Genomic DNA, 15160 nt, shown 5'->3' with positions numbered 1-15160 from the left:
TTCTTTTGTTATACAATTTGTTTATGGCTGAGGTCCACCAGACAGGACGCTTACCTTTGGTGGAGAGGGACTTGGATTTGTTTGGGATTGCATGATCCATGCATTCTTGGAGATGTCCATAGAAAGCATTTGTGAAGGATTCAGCATTGTGGGATGTGGTATCCACTGGCACAGTGGGCTTAAAGGATACCATCTCAGTCTTAAGAAGAGTGAAGTCTGCTTTTGAGAAGTTTTTCACTGTGGTCTTTTTTGCTGGGGGTGGAGGTGGGATATGTATATCCAGGGTGATTAGTTTGTGGTCAGATCTCACTAGTGAGGGGTATACTTCCGGTGTGGAGCATTTTGTCCCCATGTTTGTGATGATCAGGTCTAGTATATTATCTCCCCTAGTGGGAGAGGTGACTAATTGTTCCAGTGCATTTGAATTTATGAATTCCAGGAACCTTTGGGATAGGGTATTAGGGCTAGAATAATGTACCCAATCTATGTTCTTCAGGAAGGCTGAGTGGAGTTCTTGAGATTGGGAGGGTGGTCTGTAACATGCTACCAGTTGTATAGCAGTTTTGCCTATGGTTAGTTGCACCTGTATGGTCTCTGATGCTTCATGTGTTGCTACTAACCTGGAGGTGTGGGTGTCCTTGATGAATATGGACACTCCCCCTCCCTTTGTGGTTCGGCCCGGGTTTTGGGGCCGAAAAGCATGATATGAGGTATAGCCTTTTAGCGCTGGGGTGCTCTCAGGAGCCTTGAACCAGGTTTCAGTTACTGCACAGACGTCGATGTTCTCCGTGCTGAGGAGTGCATCAAGTGCCTGCATCTTGAGATTTAGACTTCTGGCGTTGAGCAGCATTACCCTTAGTTTTTTTTCCATTATTGTTTTCTAAGGAGGTGGGTTTGTCTTTTGAGCCTTGCCTAAAAAAGGCATTATGGGGGGTGGCAAGAGCCTTAGCGAATATCCGGAAGCCCAGTGGTGACAGGTGTAAGCCATCCCTTGCGAAGCAGCATGGTTTGTCCAACATGTCATCCCAGGCAGACAGACATTGGATCCCCTTAGTATGACACCAGTACTTGAGCCAATTGTTAAAGCTGATCATCTTGTCTTTGTATTGTGGTATCATTCTTGGTGAGGGCAAGATGCTGCTTCATGTAGTCCAGGGAGGTACGTCTCCGGTCATTCACACCAGCATGGACAATGACGGAGTCATATTTGTACTTGCTTTGGAGTGACCTGAGTGCGTGTGTTATGTGGCGGATCCTAGCTCTCGATAGACAGCTCACAGTCACCTTCTCCTTGTTCAGCCTGGTCAGCAGGACATCAGCGTGTCTGACTATAGAGTCACCTATTACTAGTGTATCAGGCAAGGTGTTTGGCCTTAAGGGCTGTGATTGGTTGACACACTGATTTATTGAAGTATGTGTTGCATGTGTTTTGTTTTGAGGTGGTGGATTTTTGGGTGTCTGCTTTGGGAGCCTCTGTTGTTTTGGTAAGTTTTTTATTAGAGCCTCCGAGTATGTCTTTGTGTTTTTATGTGTTTGGTTTGCAGTTGTGTTAGGTCTATGTGGGACTGGGATTGTTGTGTGTGTGTGGTTGCCATCTCCTCCTGTCTGGTTATGCCAGCCCTGAGTTGAGAGAGTTCAGCCTCCAGTTTGGCTATATAGTTGCATCTCTCACATATATTTGTGTTTGTTGGGAGGAGGAGAGGGTTGTCTGTGTACATGAGACAATTGTAGCATTGTCTTAAGATACCCAGATTGACCAGCTGATCTGGAGACTATGCCAGTAATCTACCACTCGACATGCTAGAACAGTATAAGGGAGTGCTGTACCTTTAAGGGAAGTGGATATTCACAGGGGTGGTAAGTAGATGTAGTGCTTTACTTAGTACGAGAGTGCTCACTTAGTAGAGAAGTATTGAGAACAAGTGCTAGGCTTATAATATAGAAAGTAGTCTGGTTATACTAAGAGTAGAGCTTCCTTAAGGGAAAATTTGAAGAGCAGACTTGGCGGAGCCAGAAAAAGTTTAACCGGCGTTGTGCTATGCGCACAACCACGCAAAGCCGTGCAAACGCGGATTTTAAACAGTGAACTACAAAAGAGCTAAAAATGGTCCAAAACAACCAGTTACTACAGCTTCTTGTGCTCAGGTCACTTCCTACAGGGACAGGTAGGCTGCTCAAGGCTCCCCACTCCCACTGGTGAGCAAAGAAACTTCCTTCTATCCAAGTAAGGTAATGGACAACACAGGAACTACACCACAGCCCAGAATACAGCAATGCCTGTAAACTGGTCTAAACTAGTCGAGGAGAGGTGGGAAAACAAGGATTATTTTTTGTTTTTTGGTAGAAACACACAGAAAATGCAGAGACAGTGATAAATTAGTTACACAGGCCAGCACTCTTTAGTGGGCAGCCTCCACAGTTAAATTAAGCAAACAAACAAACAAACTTTCGATCAAATTCGACTAAAATGTAACTTTAAGTGCAGATTTTAAAATAATGCAGCAAACAGTTAAAAAACAGTTCAAGCTAGTTCAGGGTAAGCTACAGAAGCTATTCCAAGTGAAAAAAAGCAAATATACTTAAATCCAGAAAGTGGTCACTTTTCTGAGTTCCCTGCTGCTAGGACCACTCTGCAGAACCACGAGGAGCTTGTCTGAGCAATATAGCAGAAAAAAACGCTCAGAGGAGGATTTTAAACAGTGAACTACAAAAGAGCTAGAAATGGTCCAAAACAACCAATTACTACAGCTTCTTGTGCTGAGGTCACTTCCTACAGGGACAGGTAGGCTGCTCAAGGCTACCCACTCCCACTAGTGAGCAAAGAAACTTCCTTCTACCCAAGTAAGGTAATGGACAACACAGGAACTACACCACAGCCCAGAATACAGCAATGCCTGTAAACTGGTCTAAACTAGTCGGGGAGAGGCAGGAAAACAAGGATTATTTTTTTGTTTCTTCTTGATATTTTATGTAATTTACAAGCAAAATTTGAGTTATTACTATGCTTGTTTTTAACAAAGGTTAGTTTGTTTTGTAACTATAAGAATACTTTAATATTTCCATATTAATGTTTTAAAATGTTCTTATATTTTTTGTTTTTTGACTGCACCTTCCGCTTTTTAATATAGTTTTCTCAGTAACCTTTTACTGATAGGTTGGTTAACAAGGGCGGGACTGTTTGAATCTACAAATGTTGGTTCATTAATCACTTTTTACCACTCTGATGATGCCTGGCTTGTTTCCAGGTGAAAGCGCTAAGTGGTAACTTTCTGTTTGTTACGCTGTTTTTTACCACTCGATTAGAAAAGTTGTGCTTATTGGATTGTGCTGGGGTTTTTAGCTGGCTATTACTTTGGAGCTGCATTGGATTTTTTTTTACTCATTTCATGTAACCCTCATTATGTCAAATGTTCTGACCAGTCTGCATTCAGGTTAAAGGTGTACCCCTGCAGCTTAACTGTAGTGTTAGTATCATTCTGGCGGAAAACATCTACCTTAGATCAACTAGTTATGCAGCTGTGAGTGTCTTTAAACAGGAATAGCTCTTCCACATACCTCTCAACCTCATACAGTAAACATCTGGACAAAGCTATAAATAATGGGGGACAAAGGTCCAAAACCAGGGACAGTTTTGAAACATTGTTCTTACAAACTTAGAAAGTTGATAGAATAACAGGATTTGCATTATCATGAATTTTTATGAAGGATATGAAGTTTAAAACTCAAATTACTGTCATTATTTTCTGACTTTAGTCCACCTTTCCTAACAACGTGATATTGTCTGCTGTGTATTGAAATGTTTACTTCCTGTACATTGCACAGGCTAGGAGCAAACTTTGCAAATTACTATATCAAATCTAATTACTCCTGCACATAATGGTGGTCATGAAATGCAAAGTATTAAGAGATCCCCTTCTAAATGGATGAAGCTTCACCCCTCTCCTCACAAAAAAAAAAGTTGTTAAGTAAAAACATGTAATTCCTGTACTCATCAGAATTGCCTCTTGTAACATGTCATGTCCTAAACTGATAATTACTGTACGTTATAGTCCGGATGGTGTAAAACATATTTTGAAGACATCCTTCACCACTGACGGGGGGGGGGGTTCATTTGCTACACTCCATAGATCTAAATCTTTAGCATAATACAATTCCTCCACTCAAAAAAAAAATGTTACACTTGACAGTGTAAATAATTGATCAGTTACATGTTTGAAGAAATAGAACTGTACTATAGGTTGGACAAACTGCAACTCTGCAAACTAAATTACTTCCTACAGTGGATATAAAAAGTGTACACACCCCTGTTAAAAATGCCGTTTTTTTGTAATATAAAAAAAACGAGACTACAATAAATCCTTTCAAAACTTTTCCCACCTTTAATGTGACCTATAACCTGTACAATTCAATTGAAAATTCTATTAGGGGAAAAATTAAAAAAAAAAAACATGCAATAAGCTGGTTGCATAAGTGTGCACACCCTTAAACTAATACTTTGTTGACGCACCTTTTGACTTCATTTACAGCACTCAGTCTTCTTGAGTAGGAGTGTATCAGCATGGCACAACTTGAATTGGCAATATTTGCCCACTCTTCCTTGCAAAAGCGCTCCAAATCTGTCAGATTGTGAGGGCATCTGTTGTGCACAGCCCTCAGTTGACCCCACAGATTTTCTATTGGATTTAGGTCGGGACTTTGGCTGGGCCATTCCAAAACTTTAATTTTCTTCTGGTGAAGCCATTCTTTTGTTGATTTGGATGTATGCTTGGGGTCATTGTCATGTTGAAAGGTGAAATTATTCTTCATCTTCAGGTTTCTAGCAGACACCTGAAGGTTTGGGGCTAAAAGTGACTGGCATTTGGAACTGTTCTTAATTCCCTCCACCTTGACTAAAGCCCCAGTTCCAGCTGAAGAAAAGCAGCCCCAAAGCATGACTGTCATCACCATGCTTCATCGTGGGGATGGTGTTCTTTTGGTGATGTGAAGTGTTGTTTTTGCGCCAAACGTACCTTTTGGAATCGTGGCCAAAAATTTCAATCTTGGTCTCATCAGACCATAATACATTTTCCCACATGGTTTTGGGAAACCTGACGTGTTATTTTTGCAAATTTTAGCCGGACTTGGATGTTTTTCTGTGTAAGAAAAGACCTTCATTTTGCAACCCTACCCCATAGTCCAGACATGTGGAGAATACGGGGGATTAGTGTCACATATAGTACACAACCAGTACTTAACAGAAATTCCTGGAGCTCATTCAGTGTTGCTGTAGGTTTCTTGGCAGCCTCCCTGACCAGTTTTCGTTTTGTATTTTCATTAATTTTGAAGGGATGTCCAGTTCTTTGCAACATCACTATTGTCCCATATTTTCTCCACTTTTTGATGACTGCATTCACTGTGTTCCATGGTGTATCCAATGCTGTGGAATTTTTTTTGTACCCTTCTCCTGACTGATGCATTTCAACATTGAGATCCCTTTGATGCTGTGTAAACTCTCTGCAAACCATGGCTTTTGCTGTAGCAGGCAACTGAGTAAATGTCAGGAAAATCCTACTAGGACAGCTGAACTTTATTTGGGGTTAATCAGAGTCTCTTTAATTGATGGCAGGTGTGTACCCAAGAAGACTGAATGCTGTAATTAAATCAAAAGGTGCTTCAACAAAATATTAGTTTAAGGGTGTGCACAGTTATGCAACCAGCTTATTGTATGTTTTTTATTTTTTATATTTTTACCCTAACAATTTTGTTTGCTTTTCAATTGAATTGTACAGGTTGTAGCTCACATTAAAGGTGGGAAAAGTTTTGTAATGATTTATTGTGGTCTCATTTTATTGTATCACAAAAATCTGGCATTTTAACAGGGGTGTGTGCACTTTTTATATCCACTGTATATGTGTAAAAAGTCGCACTTCTTTTGAGTCACACAGTGTAGAAGTAAACAGTAGGACTTAAGCCAACAGAATGCTTGGATTCATATGCATGGGAGTGAATATGGTGATGGGAGGGCACGGACGGTCTTTCTGTCGGTTACTTAGGAGGCCTTCTCTACAGTATTCTCTTAGGTTCTGGAAATTAGCATATAGAGAGAAAGTAGCACTGTGATAATGGAGGGAGTACAGTGAAGTAGCAACGGTGCTAGAAAGATGAGGGAACAGAAGGGGTTTTGTAAAGAAAAACATGAGCTTTTTGCATGCAAGTGGTGGAAGAAAGCAGACGAGGCAACATTTCCAGGTGCAAGTGGAAAGAAGAGAGTTGCGGGAAGAAAGAAGTAACAGAAGTAGAAAAGGTCATGATTTAGAGTTATGTAGTGGAAAAGGTAGATTTGCACAAGAAAATGCTGTTTAATGGAGAGAGTGGAATGCTGAATTACATTACCAGAGGGAACTTTCATTCAAGCGTCGGGAAAACATGGAAGACCTAGGGTGGTACTAGGGAAAGGGAAGCTGACCAGGTCATATCTGCAACACTTACTTAGACTGTCTACATCTTCTAGCCTTTATCCTGTTTCTGGCCTAGCTGAACTGAATGCTTAAAACAGAAAAATAATTAGAAATGAAAACTTTACCATTAATCAGTTAAAATGCTGTCCTGAAAACACCAAAAGAAGTGGTGTTCTTGGTACTCAAAAGGTGTCACATTTATTAAATTGATTGAAAGAACTTTATTAAAAAAGGTAAGCACTTCCATCTTTAATACATTTTGCAGCAACCTGTATGAAAACGGTTATTACAATCGTTTTGTTATATACATTGATATATCTTCATGTGAAACATGCAGTTAAGAAGTCCAAAAGCTGTCTTGCACCATTGTTTCATCTGCCCTTTTTCAAGCTATAAATAATTTTATACATGCTGTTGCTGTATTTGGTGTTTTGCTTTGGTTCTAAACAGACATCTGGTCTTTTGGCATTTTGAGAAGTGAACTGAAAACAAACCTAAATGTTCTGAGTCTCTGCTTCTAATGCTGTGTTTCCTGGATCCATTCAGGAGCTGGAGAATCCTAACGGCTCAGCCATTATTTGTGTTCTGCTGTAACTGTGTTATGTCAGTCCCTCTCTGAACACTTTAGGATGGTATTCATACTGTCGTGGTTTGTAAATAGCCGACTAAAGCAGCAAAAAACTGTATTTAAATGCAGTCTCCGCTGAGAATAACCTTTAAAAAAAAAATTTATTTTTCAAAGAAAAGAAATAAAACAATCTCTTTAAGGAAGATTTTTTCAGGGATTTACTTAACTTTCTTGCTGTGTAAAGGTGTATTTAAGTAAGATTTTAAACACTAATTGTTTTTGTGTGTGTGTGTGTGTATCTAAGATTGTTGTGTGTGTTGTCTAATGATTGTTAGCACTTGTTTATTGATGCTCTCTCCGTTCATGACTGAAGATATCGATTGCCCCTGCCTGTGTTCCAGTTGCCCTGATTTTGCAACGTAGGATGGGTATATGCAGAATATCTGCCTAATGTGGGTCCCTATGCTTTAAAAGTTTAGTTACAAAGATTTTTTTCTTACAGCACATCTTCACTGCCCCCACTAGACTGGCCTTTACCAAGCCAGTATGGACAGTATGACCTTAAAATAGAAGTGCAGCCAAAGACCCATCACAGGGCGCACTATGAAACCGAAGGGAGCCGTGGAGCCGTGAAAGCCTCTTCTGGTGGGCACCCGGTGGTTAAGGTAAGACCGAAGTAAAATTTTTGTTAATTTCTGTGCTGCATATAATAAGCAGTGTGTGTGTGTGTGTGTGTGTGTGTGTGTGTGTGTGTGTGTGTGTGCGCTCTTGCTGCTGCTTTCAGAATTTCCATGTCTTAGCCAGAAGTCCTTTAACAAAGATGTTTGCTTAATTATTCAAACTTCCGTGAAAAGATAGTAGACATATGTGAACAGAGGGATGACCCATCTTTTATATTGTTTGTAAAAGTTTTCTGAATTATGTTTGTAATGCAGTTTGGCAAAGTGGTAGTTTCCCTGAATTGTCTGCTGAAGATTCGAGCATATTCCATTTTCATTTCACAGCTGCTACAATTCAATTTGTTGTTTTCTGAAAGTTGAGTCAACCTTTGATTAGGCAGGGTGGTTGAAGGTGGTACAATGCTTTTAATCGAGTTACAGCTAATTCTGAAATTTGCAATATTTGAAGTGGAATTATTTTTCACTGTTAAAAGGGATTGCAACTGTGTCTCTTGTCTGTGTGATAGGGACGCAGAGTTGAATACCTACTTTATGCTGATGATTTGTCCATTTATAGAGCTGGCCACTCTCCTGAGACATTATTTTCTGTGATACTGAAATAAAATGATCTTGCTTTACAGCTGTTTCACCCAAAAGGAAAAGTAAAAGTCATGCTGTTTGAGAACAGTAGCGTGAATGTGATTAACATTTAGGCAGTTCCTTTAATAGGCACAGTTATTCTCAAAACCATGTATGCTTTGAAATATTTTGACCTTGGTCCGGATCTGTCACTCTTGTTCACTTGTTATATGAGTGCAGTATAGTAAGCCATTTTCTTGATGGCCACTGATATAGCTTAAGAATGCCTGGTTTTGGAAGTGCACGCTACTCCCATGAAGGTGTACACATTCATCTTATTGTGTCATGCACTTCCTTTGTTAGTGATTCATTGCAAGACTAATGTAGCTCGGTTACAACGTTTCTCACTGAAATGTGTAGTTTGCGGTTAATTTCCCCTCTGCTATCTTAAAATCGACTCATTGCAGAGTAATTAAAAAGCTACCACCTGTACCCTCATCTTTAAAATTTTGGCCTTGGAACTTTGTCCATCTCGAAGGTGCTTACGAATGCTTCTGTCCTACATTGAAATTCTTCAGTCTCCTGCATCTGTCCTGTGTCTCTCAGTCTTCAGTGGGACTCCTTGCTATATTCAAGTCGACTCCTTTTCATTTCAAGGCATCTGACTTGGGATCTCATTTCCAGTGAGGGTTACAGTTGTGTTCCACCTTGCCTAGATGTACGACAAGTCTTAACATTTGCCCTGATAGGCATTCTGCAAACACAACATAGACATTGCTTATTCTCCCTTTTTTAATAAGCTTAAAACTGCAAGCATTTATCAACCTTACTTATGTCGTGTGTTTGTTTCACATTTTGGCCAGATCAGAATGTGAAAGTGAGTAGCAGATAACAAAAAGGCTTATCAGGGGAAATGAATAACAAAACTAAATTGAAATGGAAAAAAAAATGTTTATTATATAATTTTGTTTCTACATTTGTCAAAATATGCTGTCATAATACTTATTATTCTCATTGGTTATAGACCAGCTGGGCATAGAATTGTCTGACTCATTTCTTTTAATGTCTGAACTTCTGTACATCTTTAACGTGTTAAGGAGTGCAGTGTTGCAACATCCCATTCATTTTAAATTATTCAACTGTTTTTGACTGCCTGAAACTAGGACATGGCTAAAATGAAAGGGCCCTTCAGGCCCAGTCCGCACATCTTCTCAAAATAAATTGCAAACTTCATTGCAGGAAGGTTTGAGTAACGAACAATGAATGTGTACATAGTAGCCAGTCACTTTAGGTATGACTCATGCCATTGTTAATCTACAGAGCAAACACACCCAAAAGAAGTCACCATTACAAAAATAAGTAGGTCGGGCTAGTCATCTAAGAGGGGACGAATGTGGTTTATGTAACAGTTGTGTTCTTATTGGTGTAAACGAAGAGGTATAAGAAAGAACTGAATCTCTCTTTTTCGTGGTAGGACCGGGTACTTAAAGGACTACAGTTTATCCCACGTTGCCATTTTCTTTTGTACCAGAGTCGATTGCAGCACTGTAGATTAATCAGTATCAGTAGCTATGCGTGTTCCTGATAAATTAGACTAAGAAGTTATTGTTCCACTCCCTGAAATCTTAAATCACTTTAATCATTGTCTTTGAAGAGAATGGGTTTTAAATAAATCTGTGTTTTATGTCTTTGCGTTAAAATTCTGAGGACTGTTATTGTGATATTCAGAGGACAACTCCAGTGAGAATGAGTCAAATATAAATCAAGTCTGAGGCTGTGGGATCTTGGTGGTGGGCTCCTTATTCCAATGTACAGGGATCTTGGAGTTAGTGTATGTGTGGTGCATGTAGCAGGGGTATAGAGGGGTTCAGACTGGTGAAATCTCCCTTGTAAAACACTTGAAAGGTATACCAACAAGTTTCAGAATTTTATTGCTGTTCTGAATAAGTCATGGTGTATTTTTAAAAATTTTTTGACCCTCAGTTTTTGGACTTGTACATAGGTTCATAGGTTGATACTAGGCTGTCGGCCCTAGGGCCTATACAAGCCTAGCCATAACAATTCCTTGGATGTTTCTTCCCACAATATTTACTTCCCTGGACCCCTGTCTAGCAGGGCAACTGACATGATCCCTGGGGTGAATTTCCTTTCTCCCATCCAATTGTCAAGGTTCCTTTTGAAGAGGGCCAAGGAGGTGCTCTGCTTGACATGTGTGTGGGCAGTCTATTCCAGAGTATGGAGAGTCTCTGGGTCAGAAACCTGTCCCTCCAGCATGTTTTGTTCATTGTGATGACTAGGTTTCGATCCCTGGAGTGTGTGGCTCTGAGGGATTGGGATGTCTTTTAGTGGAGCATGTCCAACATCTCAGGGTTTTACATAGCCTTGTATGTTAAACAGAGATCGCCTCTGAGTAGACGATATGCCACAGAGTATAGCTGGAGTTTATTTAGACTGTCCGCATATGGCATTTGCTTTAGGCCTGTGATTCTTTTAGTGAGGTATTTCTGCGGCCTTTCCAGCTGTTGCAGATGTCTTATGAGGTACATACCAAACTGGGCGTTATACTCTATAATGGGTCTAATGAGGGATGAGAATAGTGGGACAGTGACCACTTTTTCCGGATGAAAAGCCCTTAGTGATGAGGTGTGCCACATAGAAGGATTTCCTGACTGTTGTGGCGATGTGGTTATCGAAGGTGAGACCACTGTCCGCCTGTGTCCCGAAGTCTCTCATCACACTTTCGATGTTTAGTGTACTGCCACCTATGTGGTAATTCATGGGTACATGTTTTTTTCCAAAGGCGATAACTATACATTTCTTGGCATTAAGCTTGAGCCCATGGCTCTGGTACCAAGCATCTGTTTCTGTAAAGCCCTTTTGTATAATATCCACATAATTTGGGGATTCAATAATGGCTCCCAGTTTACAGTCATCTGCGAACTTTGTTAGCCAGAGTCCCTCAGTGTTGGTCTGTACTTCATGGAAGTAAATGCCAAACAAGAGCGGTTCCAGGAATAAACCCTGAGGTACTCCACTTGTATGGAGCTGGATTTGGAGTCTGCTACTTTTACAGTCTGGGTTCTGTCAGTAAGCCAGTTGGCAACCCATCGAGTGACTTAGGGATTTATGCCCAGCTTAGTAAGTTTATCTATAATTCCAGAGTGGGGGATGGTGTTGAAGGCCTTGGCGAGGTCCAGATAGGCTGTGTGGACTGCCTTACCCGCGTCCACAGCTCTGGAGACTGATTCGAAGAAGTTAATCAGACTCAGGGGACAAGATCGGCCATTCACGAACCCAAATTGGGTGGGGTCCAGTATTTAAAGGTTGCCAATGTCTTTGTTTATAAGTTCCATGATAATGGGTTCCATGCCCTTGCAGATTGGGCTTGTCAGACTGATGGGACGGTAGTTCCTGGGATCCAAGGTGGATCCGCCCCTTGTGGAATGGGATAACTGTAGCTGTGCACCACTCATTGGGCACGTTGCCTGAGGTGAGGCTATGATTAAACATGACACTTAGGTGAGGTGCCAGTTCATTTTGTAGTTCATGTAGTACACAGCCTGGGATGTAATCTGGTCCCATGGATGCTGTATTCTTAGCTTTGGAGAGTGTGGTTTCTAGCTGTGTGGCCGTGATTACCAAAATTTGGCAATCTTTTGGTATTGAGATGGGCCCTTTAGGGGGTGAGAGATGGGTGAAGTTTGCACTAAATCGATCTGCCAGGATATTGGCAATATCTTTGGGATCAGTATATTTAATGCCATTCTGTTGCAGCTCAGAGCAGATCTGAGCACTGCCATTTAGATTCTTGACATAACTATAGAATTCCTTGTTGTTGTCTTTGGAATATTTGGCAATTTTATTTTCATAACTAGCTGTTGAGGATTTTATGAGGGATCATCTCAGCTTCTTACTGAGGCTGGTAAGGGAGTTTTTTGCATCCTGGGATTTTCCTCTTTTCTGCAACAGTTTCTTCCTTCTGTTGTATAGTTTGTTTATAGCAGCGGACCACCAGATTGGCTTCCTTTTTTTGGAGGAGAGCATCTTGGTTCTATTTGGGATGGCACGATTCACGCACGAGTGGAAGTGCTCAGACAGTGCCTTAGTGTAGGATTTAGCAGTCGAACTTTCAGATCCTGTCTGCATGGGTGCCATGAGGTTTGTCACTTCTGACTTGAGTAGCATGAAGTTGGCTTTGGAGAAGTTTTTTACGAAGGTTTCCTTACTGGGGAGTGGGGGTGGGATGTGGATGTCAAGGGTGATTTGCTTATGGTCAGACCTGACCATTGAGGTGGTGACCACAGGTGAGGAGCATCTATCTCCCATGTTGGTAATGACCAGGTCTAGGATATTGGAGCCCTGGTGGGACACTGGATTAGTTGATCCAGGGCGTTGTAATTTATGAATTCCAAGAATCGTTGGGAAAAGGTGTTGGTACCCGAGTAGTTTTCCCAGTTAATGGCAGGGTTGTTGAAATCACCCAGTATTCGGGTGTTCGGTTGTATCTTAATATTTTCCAGTATGTTTAGAAAGGTGTCATGAGAATCTTGAGGCATGGTGGGGGATCTGTAGCAAGGTACAATTTGGATTGCAGTCTTACCTAGTGTTAGTTGCACCTGGAGAATTTCAGATGCATTGTGTTGGGAAACTAGCCTGGAGGTGTGAATATCCTTGGTGAATATGGACACTCCTGCACCTTTAGTGTTTCTGTCTTGGTTTGGTGGCTGAAAAGTGTGGTAAGAGTTGTAGCCTGGTATTGCAGGGGTGCTGTCTGGAGCCTTGAACCAGGTCTCAGTTACTGCACAGATATCGATGTTCTCCATTTTTAGGAGTGCCTCGAGAGAGTGCATTTTGAGGTTTAGACTTCTAGCATTGAGTAGCAGTACCTTCAGATTTTGCATGCTTGTATCTGTCATGGTGGTGGTTTTGTCCTTTGAACCTTGCCTAAAAAAGACACTATGGGGTGGCAAGAGCTTTAGCCAGTAACCTGAATCCCAGGAGTGACAGGTGCAGACCATCTCTGGCAAAACATCGTGGTTTGTCGATCATGTCTTCCCAGGCAGACAGATACTGGATCCCCTTTGAATGACACCAGAAGCTTAGCCAATTGTTGAAGTCAATCATTTGTCCTTATACTGTGGTATCATTCTGAGCAAAGGCAGGATGCTACTCTGGGCACGGGTCATACCTGCCTGGGCCACATGATCCAAGAGCTCTTCCATGTCTCTTTTCATGTAGTCCAGGGAGGTACGTGTCAAGTCATTCACTCCAACATGGACAATGACAGAGTCGTATTTGTACTTGTTGTGGAGTGACTTGAGTGCATGCGTTATGTGGCGGATCCTGGCACCCGACAGGTAGCTGACTGTAATTTTCTCCTTGTTCAGCCTGGTGAGTGGGACATCAGAGTGCCTGACTATAGAGTCACTTATGTCTAAAGTGTTGGGTACATTGTCTTGACTTAGGGGCTGTTGTTGGGTGGCACACTGGTGTTGTGAGCTATGTGTCACTTTTGTTGTGACTGGTGTTTGTTTGCGTTTCAGCTTCGGAGTTCCTTGTTGCTTGGGCAGGTTAATGTTAAGGGCCTCTGCATATGCGGATTTAGGGTTGCTATGTGTCTGTGTTGATGGTGTGGGTTTCGACTGTCTAGCACAATCTTGGCTGGAGAGAGCTTAGCTTCCAGTTTGGCTATGTAAGTGCATCTCTCGCAGGTTGTAGTGTTGGATGGTAGGAGGAGAGGGTTGTCTGTGTACATGAGGCAATTGCCCCAGTATGCCCAGATTCACCAGGTGGACAGGAGAAATCACTGGAAGCTGACCCTTGGGCATGCCTGTGTAGGTGCTTTTTTGTAAAGTACAAGAGCTGTTTTCCCTTACCTTTGCAAGGTACTTTGCAGTTATAGGCTTAGTGCCTACAATTCATTTCTCCTTATTGACAAGGAGAGTTGAGTGCTTGTATCGGTTTCAGGCTTCCTAGTGCTTTCCAGCAGATTCTAGAGCAAGTGCTAGTCACAGGGGTTCAGATTTTAGTGCTACTACTGAGAAACCAGCTAGTTCTAAGGGAAAATTTGAAGAGCAGACTTTCTGGTACCTGGAATAGTTTAACTATAGCTCCGCAGTGCTCTGGGGCTACATTTGATAGAGAACCACATTTTGTGCATTTGTATCTGTTAAGGTTGAATAAAAACATACAGAATGCACTTAGGGTACTGGAATATTAATTGTGGATTGTAGAAAAAGGCATTTATACCGCTACTTGTAAATGGTAAAAGTAGGTTCACTCATACTGATTCATCCCTGAATGCCGTAAGAGTGCAGCTTTACTCCTTAATAGGTGTTTTGTCATTTCTTAGGAGTTTCCGTATAACAGTCCATCAAAAACATAACTGCCTTCATTTCATGTGCAAGTAAAGAAATCCTCTCTGAGGAAGAGGTCAGCAGATTGTGGAAGGACCTAAAAGAAAAAAGTTGAAAGAAGTGAGTGCAATGAGGCTTGGGGAAAAATGCCTAGGCTGAGGGTATTGGGTAACATAATTCACAGTGAATGTGAGGAGAAGGTTCATCAAGCACTGGCACTGACTAAATATTTCTGTGTGATATTTCACTAGCAGAAGTAAGATGTGATAAGTAGTAGGAGCAAAATTGAGAATCTTTTGCGGGTACTTTTTGAAGGAAAGTGAAAAGCTGATCTGTGGTCTTGAGGGAAAACTGTGGCAGTAGGATCTGAACTTTAATCCTCCCAACATTTTGCACCAGTGTACATTGGAAGTCAATAGATGTGATAGGGACTGTCACAATAATTATTCTTATTTGGTTCTGCCAAGATATTAGAAAGGCAACTTTAAATTCTGGATGGTGACCCCAAAGTCAAAGTTGTACTAGATGATAGACATGCACTGAGGAAATGGTCAGCAGGAT

At 41.3% G+C, this 15160-nt stretch overlaps 1 protein-coding gene across 2 annotated transcripts in view; it reads left to right on the top strand.

Moving 5' to 3' along the window:
• Positions 1 to 15160, top strand: part of NFATC3 (nuclear factor of activated T cells 3) — a 1346548-nt gene that overhangs the window by 352485 nt on the left and 978903 nt on the right. For both annotated transcript variants that reach the window (XM_044082043.1, XM_044082044.1), the window contains one exon: positions 7508 to 7670. In XM_044082043.1, the coding sequence (XP_043937978.1) occupies positions 7508 to 7670 (163 nt within the window). The remainder of the gene's footprint in view (positions 1 to 7507; positions 7671 to 15160) is intronic.

This window comes from Protopterus annectens, chromosome 8.part1 (genome assembly GCF_019279795.1).
Source record: "Protopterus annectens isolate FY-2018-M chromosome 8.part1, PAN1.0, whole genome shotgun sequence".
Lineage (NCBI taxonomy): Eukaryota > Metazoa > Chordata > Ceratodontiformes > Protopteridae > Protopterus > Protopterus annectens.
This window is presented reverse-complemented; position numbering and strand designations above follow the sequence as displayed.